At 46.3% G+C, this 26103-nt stretch overlaps 1 protein-coding gene across 1 annotated transcript in view; it reads left to right on the top strand.

Moving 5' to 3' along the window:
• The window catches only part of LOC138267001 (spindlin-W-like), a 33262-nt gene extending 8953 nt beyond the window's left edge, over positions 1-24309 (top strand). Inside the window, exons 4-5 of the mRNA XM_069215843.1 lie at positions 18053-18286; positions 20266-24309. Of these exons, the coding sequence (XP_069071944.1) occupies positions 18053-18286; positions 20266-20477 (446 nt within the window). The 3' untranslated portion in view covers positions 20478-24309. The remainder of the gene's footprint in view (positions 1-18052; positions 18287-20265) is intronic.
• The last annotated feature ends 1794 nt before the right edge of the window (positions 24310-26103 follow it).

The raw sequence follows: 26103 nt of genomic DNA, 5'->3' as shown, positions 1-26103 counted from the left end.
AATTTTTTCCTATACTGAGAGAGGCTGGAAATTTACTCCTGACAAGGGCAGAAGTAGAAGTTCTTCCAGGGCTGGGAAAAAAATTAGTTGGAGGGAACGTGAACTTGTAAACACTCAATAGATGTTCCCATGAGCAAATCTACACATGCATATTTGCTCGTGCTTATATACAGTTTACAAATATTTGTAGGAGTACAATTTCCTAATCTGTGGCTATAAATTCTTGTGAATTGATGAAAGCCACTGCAAAGACATACACCATGGGTGCACGTTTGTGACTTTCTTTAAGAATTGGTCCCCCAATAAGGTGTGGTATTAATCAAGACATTTTGCTTTCATTAAAATACTATTTCTCTCTATCCATCCATCGTCTGGCTTTATTGTGAGTGATAACATTCTGCTCTTCCATAAGGCGCATATTGGCACATAAAGTTTGTCTAGGTCAGTGCCTGGAACTACTGTGGCAATGTGTTCTTTTGGAGAACAAACGATTTTTTTTTTCCAGTGTTGTTACAACGTTGAGGGCTTGGCAGCTCCCACAACAACAAAGTGTTACAAAAGCCATGTCAAAACAAGACACACATTGACAAAACCAAATGACTGACCACCAGTGTTGGATCTGTTGGCTTTGCCAGTGCTTCCTTATTCATGTTTCCCATAATGTTGTCAAAAAAGTTTGCACTAATTTTCCATTATGAATATTTTTTGGGAAATACTAGCATGCATCAACACAGTTTACTAAATGATGCTCCAAAGAAATAGTTGTAAAATTTCATAGTAATTTAGCAAAACGTTTTTTTCCTACTTTCATTTTTTCTGAAATCTATATTTTGAAAGCAAAGAATCATCAATCTTGCTTATTTGAGGAAGCTTGCTCTTTATATAGTCGACCAAAATGCAATACTGTGCAAAGAGTCCAAGCAATCCCCAGAGGTATCACAGAGGCACAAGTGACACCTCAAATGCTCTTTCTCTTTAGTGCGGTCGAGCAGTTAGGCATATCAGAGGGTAGAGCTAAGCATGTAAGGCACATACTCATACAGTAAGTGGGACACACTCAATAAAGAAATCCCACACCAGTTTATAAAAATAACACATACGTTTATATAAGCTTTGATACCAAGATCACCAGAATCAGGAGCAATCTTTTCAGATATAGATTTTTACAGTTTTTAAAAGTTGACAGTGCAATTTTTGGGGTGTGATAATGTCCTAGAGGTGGGGGGGGGGGGGGGACATGTACTGCATTCAGACACTATACAGCGACTTACGGGACTGTTATCTGAGACTTACGGTGAGGAGGGGGCAAGGTCTAGGGCCATACCAACAGGTCAGTTTGAGAGACTCTAGGGGGTGCCGGGTGCAGAGGTGTGTTTCGACATCGGGTGTCTCATTCACTTCAGAGGGGTTTGGTCTGTCACAAAGTTGCTGCAGAGATGGAGTGGAAGGTCAGTCCTGGGGAACCCACAGGGGGGGCTCGACCTTTGAGGTTCTTGGGCACATGGGGACACTGTTGGTTGGGATGTAGGGCGCGGGTGCAGTGGTGTCTTCTGGTGTCTGGTCCAGTGCTGGAGTTTCTCCCGGTTGCATGGGGGCCTGTAAAAATAGTCTGCAGACATGGACTGGGGGTCCAGTCCGACCAAGCCAACAAGTGGGGTCAGGTCTCACGCAGCTGTGAGATATGGGGACACCCTTAGTTCTCTTCTTCTTGGTCCGGGCGGGCGGGACCAATGGCATTGGGATTCTGTCTCTTGGTCACTCGTGGTTGCATAGGGGTCTGCAGAAACAGGCTGCAGATGGCGTCTCGAAGTCCATAGTGGGCGAACTCAGGGTGGGCTTTGTCTCTGGAGGGCCTGGGGACCACGCTAACACTGTAGGCGCCCTTCTCCTCGTAGGCTCTAGTGCAGTGGTGATGCCCAGTGTCGGGTTTTTGGTAGTCCTGGTCCTCAGTTCTTTCTTGGGTACCTGCAAATGCAGGGGAGCAGCTTTTCTACTCCAAGGGAATTCTTCTTGGTGATTTGCAAAGCACTGGTAGATCTCCCAGTTTCTTGTAGGCTGCAGCTGCAGGATAGGTCAGGTGCTCCTTGAGTCTGGTGCAGCAGGCAGGCCAGGAGATTTGGTGCCAAGTCAGTTGTGATCCTCAGTTCTTGGGTTCAGCACGCTTCTTGTCTGTACCTTCTTTTGTGTCTAGCGACAATCTGATATCTGGAAGGGGTCCCCTAAATAATCAGGAGGGGAGTGAGGGGTTTTGGCCAATGGACTACTAACCCTTGATGTCCCTACATCCCTTAGATCGCCGCTTCCTTTGGGGGGTGGGCATCACCCTGTCCAGAGGTCCTAAAAATTGCACCTCACACAAGATGGCAGATTTTCTAGGTGATGTCCACTTCAGGCTGGCTAACCTAAGGGGTTTGCCCAGCCCAGGAATTTGACACGCCTCTTGCATAGCTAATTTTCTCACCTGTCCAGGTGCCAGATGGGCCCTGTGGTAGGGGGGTTAGCATCTTCCTCTGATGAAGGCCAGATCTGCATACTAAGGCAGGGGGCTTTTTTGAAGCTCCCTGACTTGGAATGCGGATCACCCTGTGGACATGCTTTGTTTCTGACCTCTAGAGAGTGAGGGCTCTGACCCTGGGGGGAAAGGGGGGGGCAGATTCTCGTCTGTTGGTGCAGACTGGGCAGAACTGGTCAGTGGGCTCACCAGCGGTTGGTAGGTTTTTCAGGGGGACCTCTAAGGTGCCCTCTGGGTGCATGTATTAATAAATCCATCCCTGGACTCAGTGAGGGTTTATTAATATATGATGTTTGATACCAAACATCCCTATCTTCAGAGAAGCCATCATGTAGCTGGGGAACTCGTATTGACCAGTGTCCACCACGTTTTTAAAATTACTTCCCTGTTCACTTACTATGACCAGGAATCAACAGACATAGCAGGGGCATATCTGCTGTTGCCGTTAGACCCACACATGTAATAAAATGCACCCTGCCTTAGGGCTGTAAGTCCTGCTGTAGAGGTGACTTACAAATACTACATGCAGTGTTTAAGGGGCATTGCACACAGGCAGTGTGCTATGTCATGTTATCACTTTTACAGAGCGCCTGGTCACGCAGCCTGCAGTGGCAGCCTGACATGAGGTTGGTGCTGCAGGGCCTGGTCACTTGGGGATCAAGTGACCAGGTGTCTTGTTTTCAGGGAGGAACACTGGCACCAGGGATCTAGTTAGCAGGAACCCAGTGCACTTGAGTCAAAGTTGCACCAAAAGCCAGGAATGGGGGAAACAATTGGATGGGGGGTAGTACAATAAGAGCCCAGCTTCCTACACTTAGAAGCCTCTGCTAAAATTTGCATCCAATCGGAGAGCATTCTGGGCGCGTTTTACGTAGCCTCATATTGTTAAACTTTTCAAATGTATGTGTACACATATAAACTTGTGATGCTTGACCCCAAACAATATCTGGGTGTCAGGCTATAAGAATTTTGCCCCCTGAAGTAATTTAAAAAAATGCTGTAAAAGTTTTTTTATTTAAAAAAAAACAACAAAAAAACTGCAGTCACAGGCAGCTTAAAAAAAAAAAAAAAAAAAGTGTGTACTATACTTATATAGGCTTTTCCAATGCTTGCTTTCAGTTTAAAAACCCATTATGGCTCACCTGGACACCTCGCCACCATCATGCCACTTCCCTCACAGGGCACTCTGAAGGCTGTGTGAACCCTCATTGGTATCAGAAATCACCCTGGGGGCGTTGTTTACATATAATTAACACAGCATCACCTCTGACATGGAGATAAAAATTGAAATTACAGAGTAGTTTATATTAATCAGCAGCCTCATGTAACATTAGAAAACACCTCTGGCAAGTTTATATGTAAAACCAAAAAAAGTCGAATATGTTGCTGTGAAAAAGCGACGATGGGTCCTGAAGTTATAAATCAAGCATGGGCTGTAAGAAGGAATGTTTTTAGGTGGAGCGCACAAACTCTTTCACCCATTGTAAGTATTGTGGGCTTTTAACAACGCCCACCTCAAGCCAATCACTTGAATTTGTTTTTGGGCTTGCCTTTCAGAAATCAGTTGATGTCATTGGTAAATGATTTACGTTTGTCCCGCCTTGGTGCGGTTTGGTTACCACCCTGGACACCGACCCCGTTACAAGGATACTTACATGATTGCCGATATACTTCGGCGTGTGCAAACTACTTGTTTCTTTTGTCTGCGCTCTGTGGCCGCCATGACGCATAGAGCACAAACCTGTTCACACTTTTACCTAATAAGTCATTTAATTTTTTGCTTTTGGCTTTTATACGTGTGTTCTGTAGGTTACTGATTTACCTTCTTAGATAATGCATGGTAAATATTTATGTATTTGTGTTTTATTGGCGCTTGCGCTTCTGGGCACATCGGAAAGCATTTATTTTCTAGGTCCTGAGGTGTGTTGAAAGCACCATTGCCCGGCATGCCTGGGCAAGCTGTAGGCAGGTATGTAGAAAGCTGACCTGGTGTGTGGTGGGTACCCACGGTACTTGCACCTTAAACCAAGTCCAAGTATCCCATCTTAGTGAAGTGTAGGCGGTGTCTAGAAGCCAGGCTCTCTAGAGGTAGCTCTAGCTGAGCAGCCAAGGCTTATCTAGGAGACATGCAAAGCTCATGCAAAACCACTGTAGTCACACAGCACTTACAAGAAAGAAAAACACTCTGTGTTAAAAAATAAAAGTACTTTATTTTTGGCACAGATTATCACAAATCACTAGATAGGTGACCCACCCTTAGGAGATAAGTAATACACTAAATATAGACACTAGCAATCTGAAATGGGCATAAAAAAGGTTAGAAAACAGTGAAAACAATTATAACCAATAGCGACTCTAGGGAGAGCACGAACCATATGCTAAAAAAATATGGAATGCGAACAAGGTACCCTCCCCCTCCTAGGTAAGTAAAATGTGTAGACGGGAGCTGGGGGTATTAGAAAACCACAAAGGTAAGTACTACAGTACCCACCAGCGACCAGGAATGCAGGAGTAAAAAAAAAAAAAAACTTGATCTTCCCCCAAACCACCCAAAAGGAGGAAAAGAAGAAAGACACCCAGAGAAGACTGCAAGAAAACCAGCAGTGGATTCCTGAAGAAGGGAGACCTGTGGAGAGAGGGGGACCAAGTCCAAGAGTCAGTTGAGTCCAGGAGGATTCTGATGTAATACGCTGTGGCTGCAGGAGTTTGTCAGCGGTTCTGAACAGGTCAGCACTGCAGCCCAGGAGCCGTTTAAGAGTTCTAGATGGATGCAGGCAATGTCCCACGCCGGAAGGAAGATTGCAGACAGGTGTCGGCGCAGGATTTCCACCAACAAGCCTTGACAAAGGCAAGCTCGAGGTCCGTGAAAAAGAGGTGCTGCTGGGGACCAGGAAGGCCAGGAGCACTCAACCCAGGAGGGGGAGTCACAGGGGACCCTCAGCATTGCAGTGTGTCCACAGGAGCAGAGGCAGGACCCACAGGATGGGGACACAGAAGATGCCCACGCAGCACTACAAAATTAGATCCCACCCGCGGGAGAACCAAACAGGAGGATGGTATTTTCAGGAAGGAGTGCTGGGGACTGGAGCTGCACGCCGCCTGAAGATCCCTTGGAGGAGAAGCAAACTAGTCTTAGCAGCTGCAAGAGACGAAGTGCATGGGGATGTTGTCCGGCGTGGGAAGGCAAAGGCTTACCTCCACCAAAGTTGGACAGCTGGCAGAGAGGGCCAAGAGGGCTACCCCAGACCACCACCCATGATGCAGGATTTATGCAGCTCAGCAGGAGAGGGGATCCATGCAGCCGGTCATTGCTTGTTGTAGGTGCCTGCAGTTGTAGGGGAGTGGCTCCTCTCCAAGGGAGATTCCTTCTTCTTCTTGTCCAGGATGAAGAGTTGCAGTCTTCTGAGGATGCACAGTGAGGTAAGTGTTGCAAAGCTGGCAGGAACTCTGGATACAATGTTGCAGATCCTCGTGCACCTGCAGCTTGTAGGTTCCTGGACTGTCCAGTCGCGGCTCCGGAGGCCAGAATTTGCTGCAGAGGAGTCCTGCTGGAATCTTGCAAGCTGAATCTGAGGACCCACCCAAGATAGAGACCCTAAATAGCCCTGGAAGGAGGATTGGTCACCTAACCAGGCATACACGTATCAGGAGGGGGGCTTGGACATCACCTGCCTGGCCTGGCCACTCAGATGCTCCCAGAGTTCCCTGCCATCCTTAGAATCAAGATGGCAGAAACCAGGGACCCTCTGGGCGAGCTCTGGGCACCACCCTGGGGTGGTGATGGACAGGGGAGTGGTCCATTTCCATTGTCCAGTTTTGCACCAGAGCTCGGATGGGGGTCTGGGGTGGGTGGGGGGGGGGTGGGCAGGGAATTCCCTGAATCAGTGTGGACTGGTTTATGCACAGATGGACCAAATGTGCCTTTCAAAGCAAACCAGTGGCTTGGGGAGGCTACCCCTCCCAAGCCAGTCACACATGTTTTCCAAAGGGAGAGGGGGTGTTACCTCCCTCTCCTAAAGGGAACCCTTTGTTCTGCCTTCCTGGGCTTGATCAGAGGAAGCAGCAGGAGGGCAGAAACCTGTCTGAGGGGTGGCAGCAGCTGGGCTGCCCGAGAAACCATGTACAACTGGTGGTAGCAATGTTGGTCGTCTAAGGAGCCCCCAGAGTACATAGAATCATATTTCCAATACATGCAATAGTATTGGGTGATTCCGACATGTTTGATACCAAACATGCCCAGGTTTGGAGTTACCGTTATGTAGCTGGACATGGGTAGTGACCAATGTCCACTACATATATAAATTGGCATCCCCACACTCACGAAGTCCAGTAAAATTATGCTATGCTGGAGTTTTGTGGGGGCATCCCTGCTAGTGCAGGGCTACTCTCACACACAGGTACCTGCCCCCTGCTGTCTGGGCTGAGAGGGCCTACCATAGGGGTGACTTACAGTGACCTGGTGCAGTGACCTGTAGTGAAATCAGGTGCATGCACCCGTTTACGCAGACTGGAATGGTAGGCCTGCTAAACCATTTGCATGGGCTCCCTATGGTTGGCAGAATAACTACTGCAGCCCATAGGGATCCTCTGGAATCCCAATGCCCTGGGTACCTAGGTACCATATAGTATGGACTTACCTGGGGGGACCAGTATGCCAATTGTGGGAAGAAAAAAGTATATTTTAGAGGAGGGAGCAAACCTGCTGAGGTCCTGGTTAGCAGGAACCCAGTAGACAGTCAAACATACTGACAACAGACAGAAAATGGGGGTACCCATGCCAAGAGAGAGGGCACTTTCCTACACCCCCCTCCTTATCCCCTCAAACGAAGGACAAGAAAGCTAACCTTGCCCAGATGAAGTGGTTACTCCCAGGTATATGTTCCACTGTATAGTCCATTGCCTATAGGGCTAAGGACCACCTCAACAATTTGGGGTTTTCACCTTTCATCTATTTAAGCCATAGAAGGGGCTTGTGGTCTGAACAATGAAGTAAGTGCCAAACCACAGACCGCAGTAAATGCCTCCTTTTCTATAGCTGACCCACGCTTCTCTCTAGCGGTCAACCTTCTGCTGATAAAAGCAACTGGTTGATCCTGGCCCTCCGTGTTGAGCTGAGAAAGAAGTGCCCCCTAACCCTACCTTTTGAAGCATCAGTTTGGGCAATTAGTGTTTTTCAGTAATCAGGGCTTTTTAACAGTGGCGCAGAGCACATGGCCTGTTCAGGTCCTCGAAAGCTTTTTAACAGCTAGCTGTCCACAAAACATTCTTGGGCATCTTTTTGGATGTAATGTCATTAAGAGGGGCTACAATGGAGCCATAGTTCTTAATGAACTTCCTGTAGTATCCAGTGAGGCCCAGGAAGGCTCATACCTGGGTTTGTGTCATAGGGGGAGCCCAGTCTAAGACAGTCTGGATCTTCCCCTGCAGTGGTTGAATCTGGCCTCCACCTACCAGGTGGCCCAGATATACAACCTTTCCCTGCCCTATCTGGCACTTGGAGGCCTTGATAGTGAGGCCTGCTTTTTGCAGGGCTTCCAAAACATTCCACAAGTGGACCAGGTGGTCATCCTAGGAGGAGCTAAAGAGAGCTATATCGTGGCAGGTGCATTCTTTAAGGCAAAGGGGGGTTAACAGTAAATTGATAACACCCCCCCCCTGTGGTTGAGAATGCAGTCTTTGGTTTTGCACCCTGTGACAATTTGATCTGCCAATATCCTGCAGTCAAGTCAAAGGTGCTTAGTATTTGGCAGAAGCCAGTGCATCTATCAGCTCATCTGCCCTGGGTATATGGTGAGCATCAGTCTTTGTGACTGAGTTGAGCCCTCTATTATCTACATAAAACCTCATTTCTTTTTTACCATTCTGTGAGTGAGGTTTTGGTACCAGTGCCACTGGGATGTCAAGAGTGCTGAATCACTCCTAGGTCAAGCATCTTTTGCACGTCAGCCTTGATTCAATCCATAACATGATCAGGTTGCCTGTAAATTTTACTTTTAACAGGCAAACTGGCTCCTGTGTCAATGGTGTGTTCACACTATGTAGTCTGACCAGGTGTCGGAGAGAACAGTTCAGAGAACTTGCTTAGGAGGTTCCTGCAGGCTTCCTTCTGAGATTCAGTAAGGCAGTTTGCTAAGACCACTCCATCCACTGAGCCATCAGCTGCAGTGGTGAAGAGATCACTCTCTTCTTCCTGTCCCTCATCAGTTGCTATGAGCAGGGGCGCCCTACTGGTGGCAGAAAAATGACTGCATCTCATAGGGACCCCCTGGAACGCCAATGCCCTGGGTACCATATGCTAGGGACTTACATGGGGGGGGGACCAGTATGACAATTGTGGGAAGAAAAGGGTACCATTTAGGGGAGAGAGCAAACCTACTGGGGTCCTCGCTAGCAGCAACCTAGTAGACACAGTCAAACGTACTGACAACAGGCAGAAAATAGGGGTAACCATGCCAAGAAAGAGGACACTTTCCTAGAGGGTGTCATTATGGTTAGTGTGGGAAATGAGGTCTTCTGTGGAATGAAAAGCAGGTGGTAGGGAGTGTGGACAAAACAAAGGGTCACCAGGACGCACAGCAGAGATCTTGAGTGACTTAATAGTCGCGATTTGACCCGGAGGTGGGAATACAAAGCTGTTCTCGCTCTAGTACACGTTCTTTGCAGCAGGCACATTAACACTCTGTGCTAACTTATGACTCCAAGCTTGCACTAGACAAAAGTACGTTCCCCCTCCAGAAAGAAAATACATTGCTAGAGTTATTTTGACATTTTTACACTAGATGCACTCTAAAAAGACAAACATCACAAATGTAAAAAAAATACAGCTGTAGCAGTGAGCTGAAGGGGGCAGGAGTGGCTGGACATGGAATATAGAGGCCCAAGATTACTTTAAAATTACTTTGCCTCAGTTGTTAGTGTTTTCATATTTATATGCAGCAGCCGTGTTACTGCATAGCACTTTAAAGTTATTTTCTGCTTTAAAGGAGGTGTGTTTTTTTTTTTTTTCATAGCCTCTAGGAATAATGAGTGATTTGTTTGAGTGCAGTATTACAACTTTACTGAACTCCTTAATAAATACCTTTGAAATGTGTGCATTGCGGCAGCTTCCAAACCCTATGCAGGTAGCCAACCCCAGCTCATGAGCTGTAGCTACAGACCATGTAGAAAACAGTCCGGTATAGTGCTGAAATCCTGGCTTTGCTGTGTCTTTGATATGATACACTACTATTCAAGAGGGCATTCCAACTGTAATATTGTAAAGTTGGAAGCCAGCCCTCGGAGTAGTATTCATAGAGTTTTCCAGCCTCCTAGTCTGATGCGTGATTCATTTAGTTTGTTTCTGCTTTGCATTCTGGGACTTGTAGTTTTATTTTTATAACGTGATACAAGCTACAAATACAAAGCAGAAGTTCAAGACTAGCTAAGGATCATTAATATCATGTGAGATGGCTTTCCTCAATCGTATGAAAAATCATGGGTGTTTCGTTTGCCTCCCTAGGCTGCAGTAAAGGGACACAGTGATCCAGTACTCGTGCATTCTTGGAGTATAATTATTTATTAATCGCCCCGTGGGCAATGTCTCCTGTAACAACTGCCAAGTACATATGTTTCGCACCTGGGAGTAGTTTGTGTTTTAAGTGCCTTGTTTAAAAAATAAAATAAATAAATAATAATATTCCAGGAGGCATACTAGCCCGTTAGTTGTGTGTATGACCACTGGAATTATGTGGCAGAAAGGATCAAAATATGTGTCTGGTTTGACCAATTAATGTGGCAGAAAAGTCCAGTTATGCATTTATAATGCCAATAGCTCCAACTCAAGTAAATGCGAGACCTATTGTTTCCCCTGGGGTGGGCTCACCCTCCATAGAAACTTAAGTGATTCAGGGAGTGTTCAAGAAAGTGTTAATTTAAATAATCACTGAATATATTTCTGCCCTTGTCTGCAGTTGGGTAGCATATAGAAAAAGAACCTGTGACTCCGCAAGGCTACAGCGGACTCTGCAATGTCACTTGTACACGGTTAATTCACCATGACTTGACACATGCAGAAAGATGTCCCAAAATAAAATGATCATGAAATAATAGAAGTGTATTTTTCTGGTGTGTTTATTAGGGTGGGACAGGCAAAGCAATGGTGTGAGATTAGTACATTCACCAGCCTTTCATGGGTGCCTCATTCACCGTAAGGCCAATAACTATCTAAGAGATATTTGAGACTGAGGGACCCCTCCTCACATTCTGCTGGGGGCATCATTGTGCATTACGCGACAGACTGCAGGCTGTTGTAGCTTCCTGGGGAGGTAGGGCAGGTTGTTGAGCATGGAAGGGAGTCTCTAATTTCTCAGCACCTTTTGCGAAAGCACTAAGGTGAGGGGGCAGCAGACATGACTGAGACCAGCAAAAAGCAGATACCATAAATCTGAACAAAATGAAGCCCGCTTTGACCAGTGTCGTGGCAGAGACAAGCTCTGGCTGAATACATGTTGCTGCAGTGCAGTAAACCACACAGACTGCAATGGGTTGTGAGAGGCACCTCTAAGGACCTGGATGCTAGCATGACATTTGCCCTCTGCAGGCAACCAACATTTTATGCTACATGCAATTACCTCTAGTAGGCTAGGTAGGGCATGCACCAAGGAGAGCAGACACATGCTACAAACAGGTTAGACAATGCATAACCACTAGGGAACTCATTGGATTTTACCTGGGTCCAACTGACATGCTCTGTCCCACCAGGATTAAAGGCTATAAGGCACTGCCCTTGAAGAATCAATTCAGCTGCCGTCAACGTTGTCTCCAGACAGCCTTGTCCACGGGAAGTATACTGTATGGTACTATGGACTCAACTTGGACGCCACCCTTTGGTGGGCAAAGCTTGGTGCTCTGCTGACAAACAGCTAAGAAAACATGCAGTAGTTTTACTGGTCGTTCAGTTTGTCGACTTCACTGAATGGCCTGCATTTAGATTTCCCAAATGAACTACTCCTTAAAAAAAAAAGCCTGCTGGAGGTGGAATAAACCTTTCCTTTGTGTATAAGATGCATTTGTTTACCACAGAAAAGTACATTTGAAGTTTCCTTCACACTGGTCACCGTGCTGCTGGGTTTCTCAGAGGCGATAATTCTCTTATGCTAGGGGGCAACACAGGATGCCGGACTATCAGAAGGTTAAAGGTGATCGCATGTCTCTGGGATGCGCCGGTCATTAAATGAAAATCGAGCCTTGCCAGTTCCTGCCTGTGAGGGAGACGCCACTGGGGGAAGGGAGGCCAGCCAGATATGCTGGCCCTGAAATGTCTGCTACTTGCTAGGGAGGAGGGCACATGCTTGGTGCAAGAAAAGGCACGACCGGATGGCGGGAGAAAAAAACAACAGAGTGCGGGAGGAGGGAGATTAAACAGGGACGGGGTGGGAGATGAAAAAGGGACGGGGTGGGAGATGAAAAAGGGACGGGGAAGGCAGTGTGGGATGAGGAGGGAGAAGTAACGTATAGGCCTAAAAACACAAGCACTCGAATGGAGTGCTTGAAAGCCAAAAAAAATAATAGCTCCAAAAATGAGCAGTGGAAGAACACAAGTACTTGGTCCTTGCTCCAGGGGAGAGACCAACTCAAGAGAAAGCATGAAGTATGCATACCATGACAAATAGAAAAGAAGCAAATGTGAGCAGCGCTGCAGCTCCCCAATGGTAGCTATGGGTGGGCTGTAGCCCACTAAACTGTAAACAAAATGTCTCGCGTTGTCTCTGCGCCCAGAGTGGGTGGGTGGGTGTGTGTATGTATGTATGTATATATATGTTCGATGGCATGTGTAGCTGCAGATACACATGCTGTGCACATCCCGCCATCTGGTGTTGGGCTCGGAGTGTTACAAGTTGTTTTTCTTCGAAGAAGTCTTTTCGAGTCACGAGACCGAGGGACTCCTCCCATTTCGACTCCATTGCGCATGGGCGTCGACTCCATCTTAGATTGTTTTTTTTCCGCCATCGGGTTCGGACGTGTTCCTTTTCGCTCCGGGTTTCGGGTCGGAAAGTTAGTTAGAATCTCGGAAAAATCGTCGGTATTTTTTACGTTCGGTATCGGGTTAGTTACATCAGATCTATGGCATAGATCTGTGACACTTCTGGCCTGTCATAGTGCTGCCTAAATATTGAATGAAATGCAGAAATTGACAAGGATAATATAAAAACATATCTAATAACTTGCATTGGTTTTGCGGAACACAGCTGTCTCGATTAGATCTTTGATTTTTGTAGCCCCCCCACCCCAAAAAAACACACACAGTATTTGCCTGATATTGATGCGGACTGGAGTGTGCTGGGATCCTGCTAACCAGGCCCCAGCACCAGTGTTCTTTCACTATAAATGTACCATTGTTTCCACAATTGGCACACCCCTGGCACAGAAGTCCCTTGTAAAAGGTACCAGTGGTACCAAGGGCCCTGTGACCAGGGAAGGTCCCTTAGGGCTGCAGCATGTGTTGTGCCACCCTAAGGGACCCCTCACCTAACACATGCGCACTGCCACCGCAGATTGTGTGTGTTGGTGGGGAGAAAAAGGCAAAGTCGGCATGACATCCCCCTCAGGATGCCATGCACACAAAACACTGCCTGTGGCATAGGTAAGCCACCCCTCTAGCTGGCCTTACAGCCCTAAGGCAGGGTGCACTACACCACAGGTGAGGGCATAGCTGCATGAGCAATATGCGCCTACAGTGTCCAAGTCCATTTTTAGACATTGTAAGTACTGTGTAGCCATATTAAGTATATGGTCTGGGAGTTTGTTAAAACGAACTCCACAGTTCCATAATGGCTACACTGAATACTGGGAAGTTTGGTATCGAACTCCTCAGAATAATAAACCCACACTGATGCCACTGTTGGATTTATTAAAAAATGCACACAGAGGGCATCTTAGAGATGCCCCCTGTATTTTACCCAATCCTTCAGTGCAGGACTGACGGGTCTGTGCCAGCCTGCCTCTGAGAGACGGGTTTCTGACCCCCTGAGGTGAGAGCCTTTCTGCTTTTTGGGGCCAGAAACCAAGCCTGCACTGGATGGAGGCGCTTCACACCTACCCCCTGCAGGCCCTGTAATACTTAGTAGTGAGTCTCAAAGGCTCAGGCTTCGTGTTACATTGCCCCAGGGCACTCCAGCTAGTGGAGATGTCCAGCCCCCAGACAAAGCCCCACTTTTGGTGGCAAGTCCAGGGGGATAATTAGGAAAAACAAGGAGGAGTCACCACCTAAGCCAGGGCCACCCGTAAAGTGGCCAGAGCTGAAGTGACTCCCTCTTTGCAGAATCCCTCTTCTTGGTTTGGAGGACAGGCACCAATAGGGTTAGGAATGTGCCCCCTCCCGAAAGGGAGAGGGCACATGATGTGTGTAGCCACCCTCCGGGACAGTAGCCGTTGGCTACTGCCCTCTGACCCCTAAAAACACCACTAAATCTTGTATCTAAGGGCTCCCTGAACCAAGCTAGTCAGATTCCTGACGACCTCACAAGAAGGACTGCTTAGCGAAACCCCAGCAGAGAAGGAAAGGCGACGACAACCGATTTAGCCCCAGCCCTACCGGCCTGCCTCCTGCTTCAAAGAACATGCAGAAGAAAAGTGACACGTCTGGAAAAATCTCCAGAGGACCGCCGGCATCACAGAGTATCAGGAACTCCCGTGGACAGCAGCCCTGTCCAAAGAAGAACAGAAGAAACCTCTTCTGAAGGACTCCCACTTCACTCCAGAAGCGTGAGTCCTAACCACTCTGGACCTGATGCCCACGGCCAGAGTCCAGGTGGCCCAACCGACCAGAGAGGACCCCACCCCCCTCCAAGGTGACGGCGACCAAAAGCCTATCCTGGGTTGACTTCTCCACAACGATGCCTGCAGAGGGAATCCACCGGACCCCCCCCCCCCCGCCCCCTAACTGTGACTGCCCTGTACGAAGATAACCGATGCCAAAAGACCCACTGCACTTGCAGCCCCCAGGCGTTGGAGAAATCGACACCCGGTGCAGTGACTATCAACAGGTGGCCCTCTTCCCTGTCCGACTGGTGGTGTGCCTGAGACTAATCCCACCCCCCCCCCTGCCCCCCCACCACCCTCATCTGCAGCACCTGAGTGACCTCGGGGTCCCCTCAGTGTTTCATTGTAAACCCGACGCCTTGTTTGCACCCGGCCACCCCAGTGCCGCTGAGGGTGTGGGATTGGTGCCTGCTTGGGGCCCCTCCAGTGCTCCTCTAATTCCCCCTGGTCTGCCCTCTGAGCCGTGGGTACTTACCTGCTGGCAGACCGAATTCAGAGTATCCCCTGACTCCATAGGAGCCCACATTAAACTGCTCAACTTTGACCTCTGCACTAGGCCGGCCCCGGGTTGCTGGTGGTGGGTGTTTGGGGTTGACTTTAACCCCCAACAGTGGACTACCTATAACCCAGAGACTGGAACTGTAAGTCGTGTATTTACCTCTAAAACTGTACTTTATTTTCTTCCCCCAGGAACTGTTCTGAAAATGCACTGTCCACTTATAAAATAAATATTCTCTGTTTTCTTAAAAACTGTTTACATGACTAAAGTGAAACAAAGTTACATTGTCTATGCTTACTACTTATCTGCAACAGTATTTACTTCTGAACGGAGTCTTGTGGTTCTTTCTAGTAGTAAAGTAACACATTTTTTTCTATATAAAATCCTATTGGTCTGGAGTTAAGTCATTGAGTGTGTGTTTCTTCTATTGCTTGTGTGTGTACAACAACTGCTTAACACCACCATCTGATAAGCCTAATTACTCGACCACACTCTCACAAATAGATCATTAGTATTATCTATTATTGCCTCTGTTAAGCCTCTTGGGAAACCCCTGGACTCTGTGCACACTATATTTCATTTTGATATAGTTTATACAGCGCCAGCTCCCTACAGACATCTAGTTTAGTTTTTGCTACCAGAAGACTCCGTGTGGAAAATTGTGTTACTGGTTGAGGGAAGTGAAACCCCACACAAGCCGCAACCACAATTCTTGTCAGGGTGAAACAAGCAAACTCAAGATTGACCTGTGCTTAACCCTCTGGTAGCTGGGCACAAAAGCAGTCAGGCCTAACTTAGAGGCAATGTGTAAAGTATATATGCAGAACACAAACAGTAATAAAGTGGGACCACAACAGCAGAAAATGTCACACTAATTAAGAAAAATAGAGTAAACTGAATGAATGATATGATACCAAAACAACAAAAATCCAATCAGAGAACCTGAGATACGCAGTGTTAAAGATTTAAATAGAAATAGTGCTTAAAAGCACATAGTGCCAACTGTGGTTATCAGGTCGCATTGGAAAAGGACAAAGCCACATGTTCAGGCCGACCATAGTGGAGGTCGGGCCGGATACAAGTTAGGCCCGCTGAACAAAGTACATTAAATCCTGTTTGCAGAACGTTGTGAGGTCTCACACCAAAGATGCGTTGCACAGTGGCAGTTCAGAGGAGCTGTGGGGCTGCAATGGGAACTCCTGCATCACGTAGTGGCGCTCTATGAGGAGCTGCAGGGCTTGGTGCGAGGTCGTGCATAGATGAGACGTTGTTCAGCAGGGATTGAATTGTGAGGTCCTACATCTATGCCTTGCGCAGAGGTGGTTCCAAGGGGCTACCAGATCCTGAGTTGGGGATGTGTTGCACAGCAGTGGTTCTGATGCAGAACTGTAATGCGTCGCACTTTGTCAATTCTGCTAGGGCCACAGCTGGGCTGGCAGAGTACTTTGAGGCCCACTTCCAAAGCACTGAAGTGGCACCATTTAGTGGACAAAACTCACAGCAGGCAGAGTCCATGTGCAGGGTTCAATGTGGTTGGAACCTTTTCTGTCCCGGAGGCTCTGTTCAGGAAGCCAGCCAACTAGCTCTGGTAGTCACTCTGGTGGTTGAAGATGCAGGTCCTGTCCTTCTCACTTAGGCAGCAGAGTAGCAGTCTTCTTAGCAGCAGAGCAGCACATCAGTCCCTCTTTCGAGTTTTCTACAGGTCCAGGAGTGTACTGAAAAGTTTGATCTGAGGGTCCACTATTTATCCTCGTGCCATCTTTTGAAGTAAAAGATGGTTCTAGAAGGTGCCACACGTAAAGATGTTTGGAATTTCCTGCCTACCTGCCTTGGCCCCAGCTTGTCTAGGGGCACAAAAGATTAGTGTTCAGCACTTTGTGAGTGCGCTGAGGACAGAGCTTTTGTGATGTGCACATGTGGTTGTTAATAGTTTCGCCTGCCTCCCTAATGAAGTCAGAGACGGGACATCCACACAACATGTATTCCCTTTTTGTTTCACCACCTTGGAGCAATACACAGAGACCAACTGCCAGGTTTATCTAGTCATGTGACTGGGTACAGCCAGCAGACACCACAGGGTTGGGACAAGAAAATGTTAACTTTCTAAAAGTGGCAGTTTCAATATTGACTTTAAATCCACCTTTTCCCATTAAAGAGGGTATGAAATAACAATGCTTTAGATCACATATTCAATGTAATAAGGAAACACCATGTTAGCCTATGGGAGAGGTAGGCCTTGCAGTAGTGAAAAAACAAACATAAGAGCTTTTCCCTACCCGGACATGTAAAAGTGAAAAGTACATGCCCATCTTTTCAAAGACACTACAACCTGCTAATGGGCTATTGAGGACCTACCCTAGGGGTGACTTTTATGTTTTAGAAAGGAAGGTTTAGGCCCGGCGAAAGGCTTAGTCTGCCAGGTCAGTATGACAGTTTAGAACTGCACACACGGGCCGCAGAGGCAGGTCTGAGACATGTTTGAAAGGGCTACATAAGATAGCGGCACGATATGTGCTGCAGGTCCACTAGCAGCATATTATTTGTAGGCCTGCGGTACGTGTAGTACCACTTTACTAGGGATTTGCAAGTAAAATAAATGTGCCAGTTGGGTGCAAGCTAGTTCCATCATGTTTAAAGGGGAGAGCAGAAGCAGCTTAGTAGCAGTAAACGCATGGAGTCCTAAAAGCCAACAAAAAGGGGTCGGAAAACAGGAGGGTGAAGGCAAAGAGTTTGGGGTGACCCTGCAGAGAGAGCCAAGTCCAACACTGCTCCCACTTATATCCCTTGTGAACGGCCTTCTTGGATGCTTCTTTGAAGATACGCTGACCGTCCCTTTAACTGACACACAGTACTCATTTCTTTCAATATGCTAACCACCTCTTTAATGTACTGCTGTACCAGCCATACCAGTGTAAGGGTCTTGTGCTTTATAGATGAGTAGGCAGATGTTTTGAAAGATGCGGCAAAATGCCTAAATGTATAGGAATTTGTGGCTTACATGGTTTACAAGCTTTTCCAGCTGGACCTTTTTTTTTTTCCCCTGCCTGTGATGGAAGTTGTGCTGCATTATCACGAGCTTTTCTCAAACACGCCCTACATATTTCTCCGAAGCACGCCCTACATATTTCCCCCAGGGCATGTGGCGATCGTCCTAGATAATCTTAGATGCCCCCACGGTCACTTGCCCTGAGAAACACACAGAATGATAGCACCCTCAATTCCTCTTTTTCTCCCCGCTCTAGTTCACGCCACTGCGGAGGAGCTCCGCATCGCAGAAGAGCTGGTTGGGAAGGCCGTGGAGCACGTCTTCGAGAAGGATGATGGCAGTAAGGTACAGTGGCGCGGGATGGTGCTCTGCCATGCCCCCATCATGAGCAGCTGGCACTACATCACCTACGAGAAGGATCCCGTCCTCTACATGTACCACCTACACGAGGACTACGAGATAGGGGACCTGCGCATCCTAACGGACAAAGGTAATGGAAGGGACCTGGTAGGTCTCCATGCCTTCCTCCTCTCGGTGCCTCCTTCGGATAAATCTATCTGCTCTAGTGAAGAATCCGTTTCAGACCGACTGTTAATGGCGGAGTATTCAAGAATTGACATTCTTGAAGATGGGAGACGACTGATTTATATTTTATTTTCCATTTGATTAGATGAGCGCAAATACAGCAGGGCATATATTCCTAGGGCTCCGGCAGAAAGATTCACAAGTTTATTCTCATATCCAAATTAGAATTGTCAGTGTAATGTTCACATGGGGATTATTCCACTCTCCCACAGGTGATGTGTTTGATTATACTTGTCCGGACTTTTTAAATGATCAGAAGAGTGGTTGAGTCCTTGAACTTGTGTGGATCACATTTACAATGATGATATGCCTACCGTCCACCTTCGAATAGGAGGTAATTCACATACAATTGGGGCGTAGATCGTTCCCAAACCACGCATTTATGAGACTCGCAGTTGCTAGTGAGAACATATTTAAGTCCAAGTATGAGTAAGTTATATTGGGGTTCTCCCAATAAAAGCTATTTCAGGTGGGGAACCTCTATTAATATGTTTTTTTTTTTTTTTAAACTGAATATTCCTTGAAATTAGTGCTTTATGATTTGCCACGAATGCGAAGCCCCTGAACGATCTCTTGTAGTTAGGGGGCCTTAAACACTAGGAAAAAGTTGACTAAGCCTTGACAAAGTCCTGAGAAGTAAGACAAAACACATGTTGAAAGTGGGATCAATTACCCTCCATATGTACTTTAAAGTGTCAGTTCTCAATTGTACACTTGAATAAACTGACTCTTCCTTCCCCCACTCTAAACACTTGTAACAGATATTTTAATACAATCCTTAAAATGTGTGTTCTGTCCCCGCATTGTGTTAAGATTTATTTTGCCTATGTTCACACTGTAGAGTCAGCATAATCTGTGGCTGTCTTCTGCACTTAAATACCATAGATCAGTGGCTTCCTACCTGTGGTCTTGGGGACACCTGGGTGTCCGCGAAGGCTCCTCAGGGAGTCCGCAGCTGCTTAGAAAATTAAATATTAACAGATTAGGTCCCCAACTTTCAGTCATGTCTCATTGGGGGGGGGGGGTCCTCGAATTCCAATAATGATTCAGTGGGAGTCCCCGGATTCCAGTAATGATAAAGTGGGGGTCGAGAGAAGTCAAAATGTTGGGAACCTCTGCCATAGATGTTAAGAACGCCTTTCGCTTCTGTTTGGCTGTTCTATCAAAGCTTTCCCCAATCTATGGTGCTGGTTTGTTCCCTCGATACATGAGGCCTGCATTCTGCCCTTCCTGGTTTCTATAGATGAGGGGGCAGGAAGGATCTTCTCACTACAGCTCAGCTTTTAAGATTCCTGAAAGGATTCAGGATGCTGAAGCAGTTTCACAAATACTGCGAGCGTTTTAAAGTTCTCCGAGTAGCGTTCTCTTGCCATCACCTCAATGTTCCCTTTCACTACTGAAGACACTCTTGTTACTGAAACTGCAGCGTTTCCCTGGTTGAAGGTTTGGACGTTCGCCCACGACTGAGGTTTGTGCTGTTGCAAGCCTAGTTAAGACTTGATGCTTGGCCTTGAAATCTGTTTATAATATCTGTCGAATTTTCTGAGTGTTATAAGGTGAAAGAATCTATCTACTCGCACTATCCGCTTAAAAAGTGGATTTTCATAGGTCTGTAGAAACAATTTGTTTTATTTTATAATTTTTTTGTTCGTTTACTAAGTAAGACGGTAGTGCAGTTTCACATCTTGCTTAGAAATCTCACATCTTGAATATGAACACACCATCCGTCACTGTATACTGATTAACATTAGTCTGATTATTTAAGTGTTGTTCCGTTTAAGTTTTTTGTGGATACGTAATGTCATGTTCAGCCCCTTTCGTACTAGTTGTGAATATTTTCTGATGTATGCCTTCAATTTTTTTTTTTTTTTTTTTTAACTTTAGAGAACAAATTCCTGCTGCCACCAGACCGGGGCTCTTCCGAAGTGGAGGGGGATGAGAGCCTGGCTGGGAAGCCGTTTGAATACGTCAACGAGAAAGGAGTGAAGAAAACTGGAATCTTTATCTACCAGGTGCCATCCAAGCCCACGGTCTACTTCATCAAATTCAATGATGACTTCCACATATACGTCTATGACGTTGTCAAAACCTACTGAACTGGGGAGAGGGGAGCGCCAGCTCGAAGAATCCTTCGGTTCACATTCAGAGAGCTGGATTTAACAAAAAACAGATCACATCCGGGTCTTACAAGGGGTTTCTCAGACAGTGGTGATGGTGGACTGTCATTCCTGATTTGAGTTTTTTTTCCAAGTTTCTTCTGAGGTGTGACTTGAGTCCTCTAGAAAAGACAATATTGGTTGCCTAACCTGTAGGCAATTCATGTGGATGCGTCTGCTCTGTAGTATTAGGGACTGGTTCCTAGATTTTCCTAGGCTGTCTTGCTGTTCTTATTGGCTCAGATGTATTTGCTCTACAAATGGGCATTGTGTAAGAACTGAAGGCTACATGTTCCAATTCCTCAAGGACAACCTGGCCAGTGGTGTGCCCTTCAAGCCGTGCAGAGCCTCCACTGGCAGTGTCTGCATGCACCAGTTACTTAGCTAGGTAGACTTCACAGTGTGAACCATTCAAGCTAAGCAGAGCCTTTCCTGGTTTGTTGCAACAAGCGCAGAGCTGGCATCCAGTTCCCTTGTGTGAGGCATTTCTCTCCTTGTGCACAGCATGGCTCCCAGCTGCAGTAAGGAGAACGCTATCCACCAGCTACATGAATGTTTTTGTTCCTAACACATGCACAATTAATAAAAGGCAAGGATGATTCTGCCTGCGTACTCCCAAGATGTACTTGTGCATTTCATACACGCCTCGTGAAGGATTAGTCTGCATCCTTTCACTGAGTCTTCGTCAGCAGACATATATACCTACCCCCACCTCCTGGCACCGTCAAGCTGCCATTGTTAGTGGTTCAGACTCTCAGGATATGTCAAGCTGTTGTCAATATTATAGTAAGGTGTGGTCACTCTAACTCGTCTTTTGTTCAAAATAGTTGTAAAATGGGATTTTCATTTTGTTAACCAAATTAGAAAGCACAGGTCCTATCTTGTCTGTATTTTCCCCCTATATAATTCTAGAAATAAGACTGTATAGATGTTCTACTGATGTCGTCTTTTCTACAACCATGGCTAAAAATATATAATAATTTGTGAAATATCCCCTCCAACCACCAACAGACTAGAGGACACCTGCAGGATTAATACCCTTTGGTGCCAAAGCGTAGCAAGGTTGAGATGGGTCAAAAGTGAGGACTTTAGCTCATAGCATCAAAGCTGCTGAACACTGAGATGTTGCGGATTCCCCCCACCCCCATTTACAGAAATAGTTCACGGTTGAAGGGCTGCCCCCACATGTACAAAAGCGAGGGTGGCTGTTGAATGATTCAGATATGGAAGCAGCGATTTGAATGGCTAACAGCAGATGTGTACATCCTGCTCACCATCACTTATGTCTGCTTCCTAATCTCGGCAGCTGCAAGAGATCCTGTGGATGGAGTCAGGCCACTGCCTGCTCTCCTTGGTGTTGTCTGTCAGGGGCCTATGTTCTCCTGCTATCCCTAGTACCTCTCTGCCCCCTTTGGTTTGTAGTTGCACGTTTCAAGCATTGAGTTTAGCAGGTTTCGGCACTGTGGTAGTTTTGGCCCTCCTCCTTTAGTATCCAACCCCAACACACTGTTAACTCCCTTTTACATAGTGTCCTTGGAGGAGTTTCTTCAAGAGGAAGCAGCATTAGAGGAGAATGGAAGATGGGGCCCATAACAATAATGGGTGGGCTTGACCATCAGTGCTTCAGGGCAAAGGTACCATGACAGCGTAGCTCAAGACCAGCCTCCTCGCTTTTAGTACCCAAAGTATTTCCCTCAAACTGAACTATATGGTTATTTCTCAGATAAAAGAGGCTTCAGTAAAGGTAAAGGACTCCACGACATTTTTGAGTTTGTCAAGTATGTTTTCATAAAACATCCTTTCTGTTTTGCTTTTCTTTACTTGCACCAGGCCTTCAACATCCTAGATCACCACTTGGCAGGCGGCACTGTTGGAGATGGGCCTAAAACAGTATTAGTTGTGGGGTGTCGTAGCCATGCACAAGAACAACTCTTATATTTACACAGGAGGAAGGCTGATGGGGGCAGCTGGCTAACACTTTTCCACCCGGCAAGGTGTCCACCAACACTGCACATTAGCCATGCTTCAGTTTGATTCATGTATGAATGACCTGATGGACCCTTTTGAGTAGGCTCCTGGACGTACCCTCCCTAGCTTGAAGGAAAAGTCAATTAGTATTCATGAGAATCTGATTCTTTAAAGCAGTAACCAAACAATACATTAAATTTACAATATTTTTTGAATAATTTACCTCTGATAATACATAGGGTAATTTGAGTTAATTTTTGCTGTACAACTCAAGCTCTTTTGGACATGTTGGTAGAAGGTTTGTTAAACTTTAGTTTATATAAACCTTCATGTAATGGTATCTTTGTTCTGATTGTCAATGCTTTGTGCACGAAGCTTGAGAATGCACAGTGCTCTAAGATTGGTTTTATCTTATAACAGTGGCATTGCATCCCTCCGGTTAATACCCATCACATTTTCTGAAAAGGTTATCATTGTGCTAACTTTCCCAAGTGATGCTGTGCTTTTAGATATGACAACAGTCTTTTGAAATTATTGATGTCAGCCTTCAAAGCTTATATTATGTGGAAAAGCTTTTCATTGACAGTGACGGGTCAAAGATAGTTCCACTGGGCCCATGGCTTGTGGGCTCAAGTTCTGTCCTGCAGGAATCGCTCCTGACAAATCAGAGCATTTTATTACCTGCTTAAACGTTTTTCTTGGATGGATAGTAGGGTTAAGTGTATAGAAAAGGCCCAGGATACTTGTGAATTGATCCGAGGCACCTCCTCACTAGCAGGCTCTGTTGTAGCAAAGTCTAAAGCAGTTCACAGGACAATAGCAAAGGGCGCATATCCAGTGGACCTGTGGAGGATTAATTGGGTCTGTGTGCTTTGTACAACCCAACAAATGTTTCTATGCACTATGGAGAGGGTCCCTAATCCACCCGGAGGTATTAGCGGTTACGTCTAAAGTAGGAGTTACTACCATTACTCATAATTAAGTAATTTATGGCAAGACCTCCTATTTAACTCAAATTCTGGTAAATAGAAAGTGGTATTTTTTTATTTTTAATAAGCTGTGTGTGTGTGTTTGTGTGAGATACTTCAACTAGAGCAGGTTAAGCAGACCCCAGCTAAATCTTCTGGGGAGAATAGGTATTGCTCCTTGCAAGATCCAGCAGATCTCGTTGCTGGTTTAACACTGCGGGGGAGCAGAAATGGGTGAATGTTCCAACTGTAGGTACTCTTTAACAAAGCTCTTACCTGGCATTAACAGCTACCTCTGAAAACTGAAAACCTTGTGTGCTACAGTCTTTATTCTGCTTTCACACAGACCAGTTCTCTGACTCCCAGGTTTGGCTGTGGAAGGGAAAGCCCGCAGGAAGAGTTCATATGAAATAGCTTCTCTATTAACCTTTGAGGGCTGTCGTTGTTTTGTTTATTTTTCTTTTGGACCCTGGTAAGCTGGTTTAGAAATGTCTGGTTTAACCCTCTTTTCCCGAGCAGAGCCACTCAGTCTGCCTGGGTGCAGTGCTTTCTGTCTCATCCACACCAGTCGGATTGTGCAGTTTTCTGATCTCCTTTAAAGAGCTTGTCGGCAATGCCTCAAGGAGAGCAGGCTCCGGTTCAGTCAGATTAATTCTACGTTTTATATTCACAATGTGTTGTACTGTTGATCGGTTTTATCATTGCTTGCTTTTGTTGGATTTTACTTAATGTAGATTAGGTTTTAACTGAATTTGATGTTTGACTACTGTTGTACTGGTATTTCATAATATTTTGTATGTACTAATTATATGCAATAAACTTCATGATAATGATAATTCGCAGACAACGTGATGCCTGCTGACCGTGCATAGAATTTGCAAAATTCCACCCAACTAGAATGTCTTGCGAGGGGTGTGACCAAACGTGCCTGTAATGTCTGAACATACACGGGACAATCCATCAATATTTAAGGTCTGCAACCCCTGTTTTGCCAGCTTGAGGCACAGAGTGATAGACTGGGCTACCTCCTAGAATAAAGAGTCCCTTGAACAGAATCTGGGATTGGCCTAGTGATGAAAATCCAGAGTTCTGCACTGTTGTGTGCCAATATACAAAACTGCGGTCATAATCATTTCTGTGCATAGGGAGAGCTCACAGGAATGCACTGCTCGACAATAGAGGCTATTCTTTTGTATGTACACACCTATATCTAACTAGAGTCTGGCATCAAATGCACAGAATAAGAGTGGCAGAAAGCCCCAATGCACAGACCGTGCAAGCAACAAGGTTTGGGAATAGCTCATCTGGGACCTTCTACCCTAGTTCTAGTGCCTTCAGCTTCAGTAAGCCGTAAGAGCAACCGCTTGTAGACAGGGTGTCATGAATCCTTTTGGCCCTTTGGTGCTGCCCCACAGAACTTTATCCCAAATACTCAAACCAAAGGGTCAGTATTATCACGTTGAAGCAAAGTTAACATTTTAAGTGATTTCATTCTAGGTCCCAACTTTCTGTCTATGGCAGATAGACTCACTATATTATGAGTGATGGTGTTACAGAGATCCAGTTGTGCCTCTGTTAAATGTGACAACATACTTCATAAGAAATTTCATTTTGCTCCCTTAATATCTTTGTCTCCTCCACAGATCTGTTGAACAATTTGCTCCAAAGTTGGGGGAACAGAGTGCCAGCCTCCTGCACAGTTTATGGTGTACAACTATGGTGTAGCAACCTATACTGAGTCTAGGCAACCCTTAGTGATAGTGAATAGGTGTAAAGATAGCAGAAGCTCTCTATGGGTAGCTGAGGCGAGCAGCTAAAGCTTATCCAGGAAGAATATAAAGCACTTAAAATACCACAGTAGTCAGACAGTAACTCTCTCACAAAAAAAAGAACCGCGCAAGTGTTGCAAAAATAAAGGATGCTTTAGAAAAGAGGATGGATGGAGAGTGCCCTCGCACCCAGAAGATAGGACTACCTACACCAGGGAACCAGATGCAGGGGAAAGACAGAGCTGTCTCTGAAGACTGGATGCCTCGGATTGTTCAGCTGCTATCATGACACATGGACCAGGCCGGTGGAACCCAGGGATGGATTCCGGACCTGGAGGACCTGAAAAGAAAGGGAACTGTGTCAAGCACCCTTGGAGGTGCCCAGGTGGCAATGCCCACCCTCCTGAAGGTGAAGTTCCTGCAACTTGGTGGAAGGAGGAGTCCAGCTGAGGGTCCAGGAGCTGCAGATGATCCCAGGAGTCGCCTATGAGCTGTCCCTCAATGGTTGCCGGATTGCAGGAGGGTCAGTGACCAGCCAGATCAACAAGCACTGTCAAATGCAACCAGGAGTTCCAGAAGAGTTTGAAAATTTTGGGGACCAGCTAGGTTGAGAAGTGGGGGTCAGAGCTGGCCTTCAGCACACAGGAAGGCAAAAAGAAGTCGATGGAGCCCCCACGAAAGACCCACAGGCGACAGACACATGGAGTCACAAGGAGGCCTGACCAGCATGACAAAACAGAAGTCCCACGCTGCAGGACAGGGGCTGATCTTTGGATTGCTGAGTGCTGGTGCTTGAAGGTCTTCTGGAGAAAGTGAACAAGCCTTGGCTAGTGCAACAGTCGCAGTGCACAGAGGTTATAG

Source organism: Pleurodeles waltl, chromosome 12, assembly GCF_031143425.1.
Source record: "Pleurodeles waltl isolate 20211129_DDA chromosome 12, aPleWal1.hap1.20221129, whole genome shotgun sequence".
Classification (NCBI taxonomy): domain Eukaryota; kingdom Metazoa; phylum Chordata; class Amphibia; order Caudata; family Salamandridae; genus Pleurodeles; species Pleurodeles waltl.
This window is presented reverse-complemented; position numbering and strand designations above follow the sequence as displayed.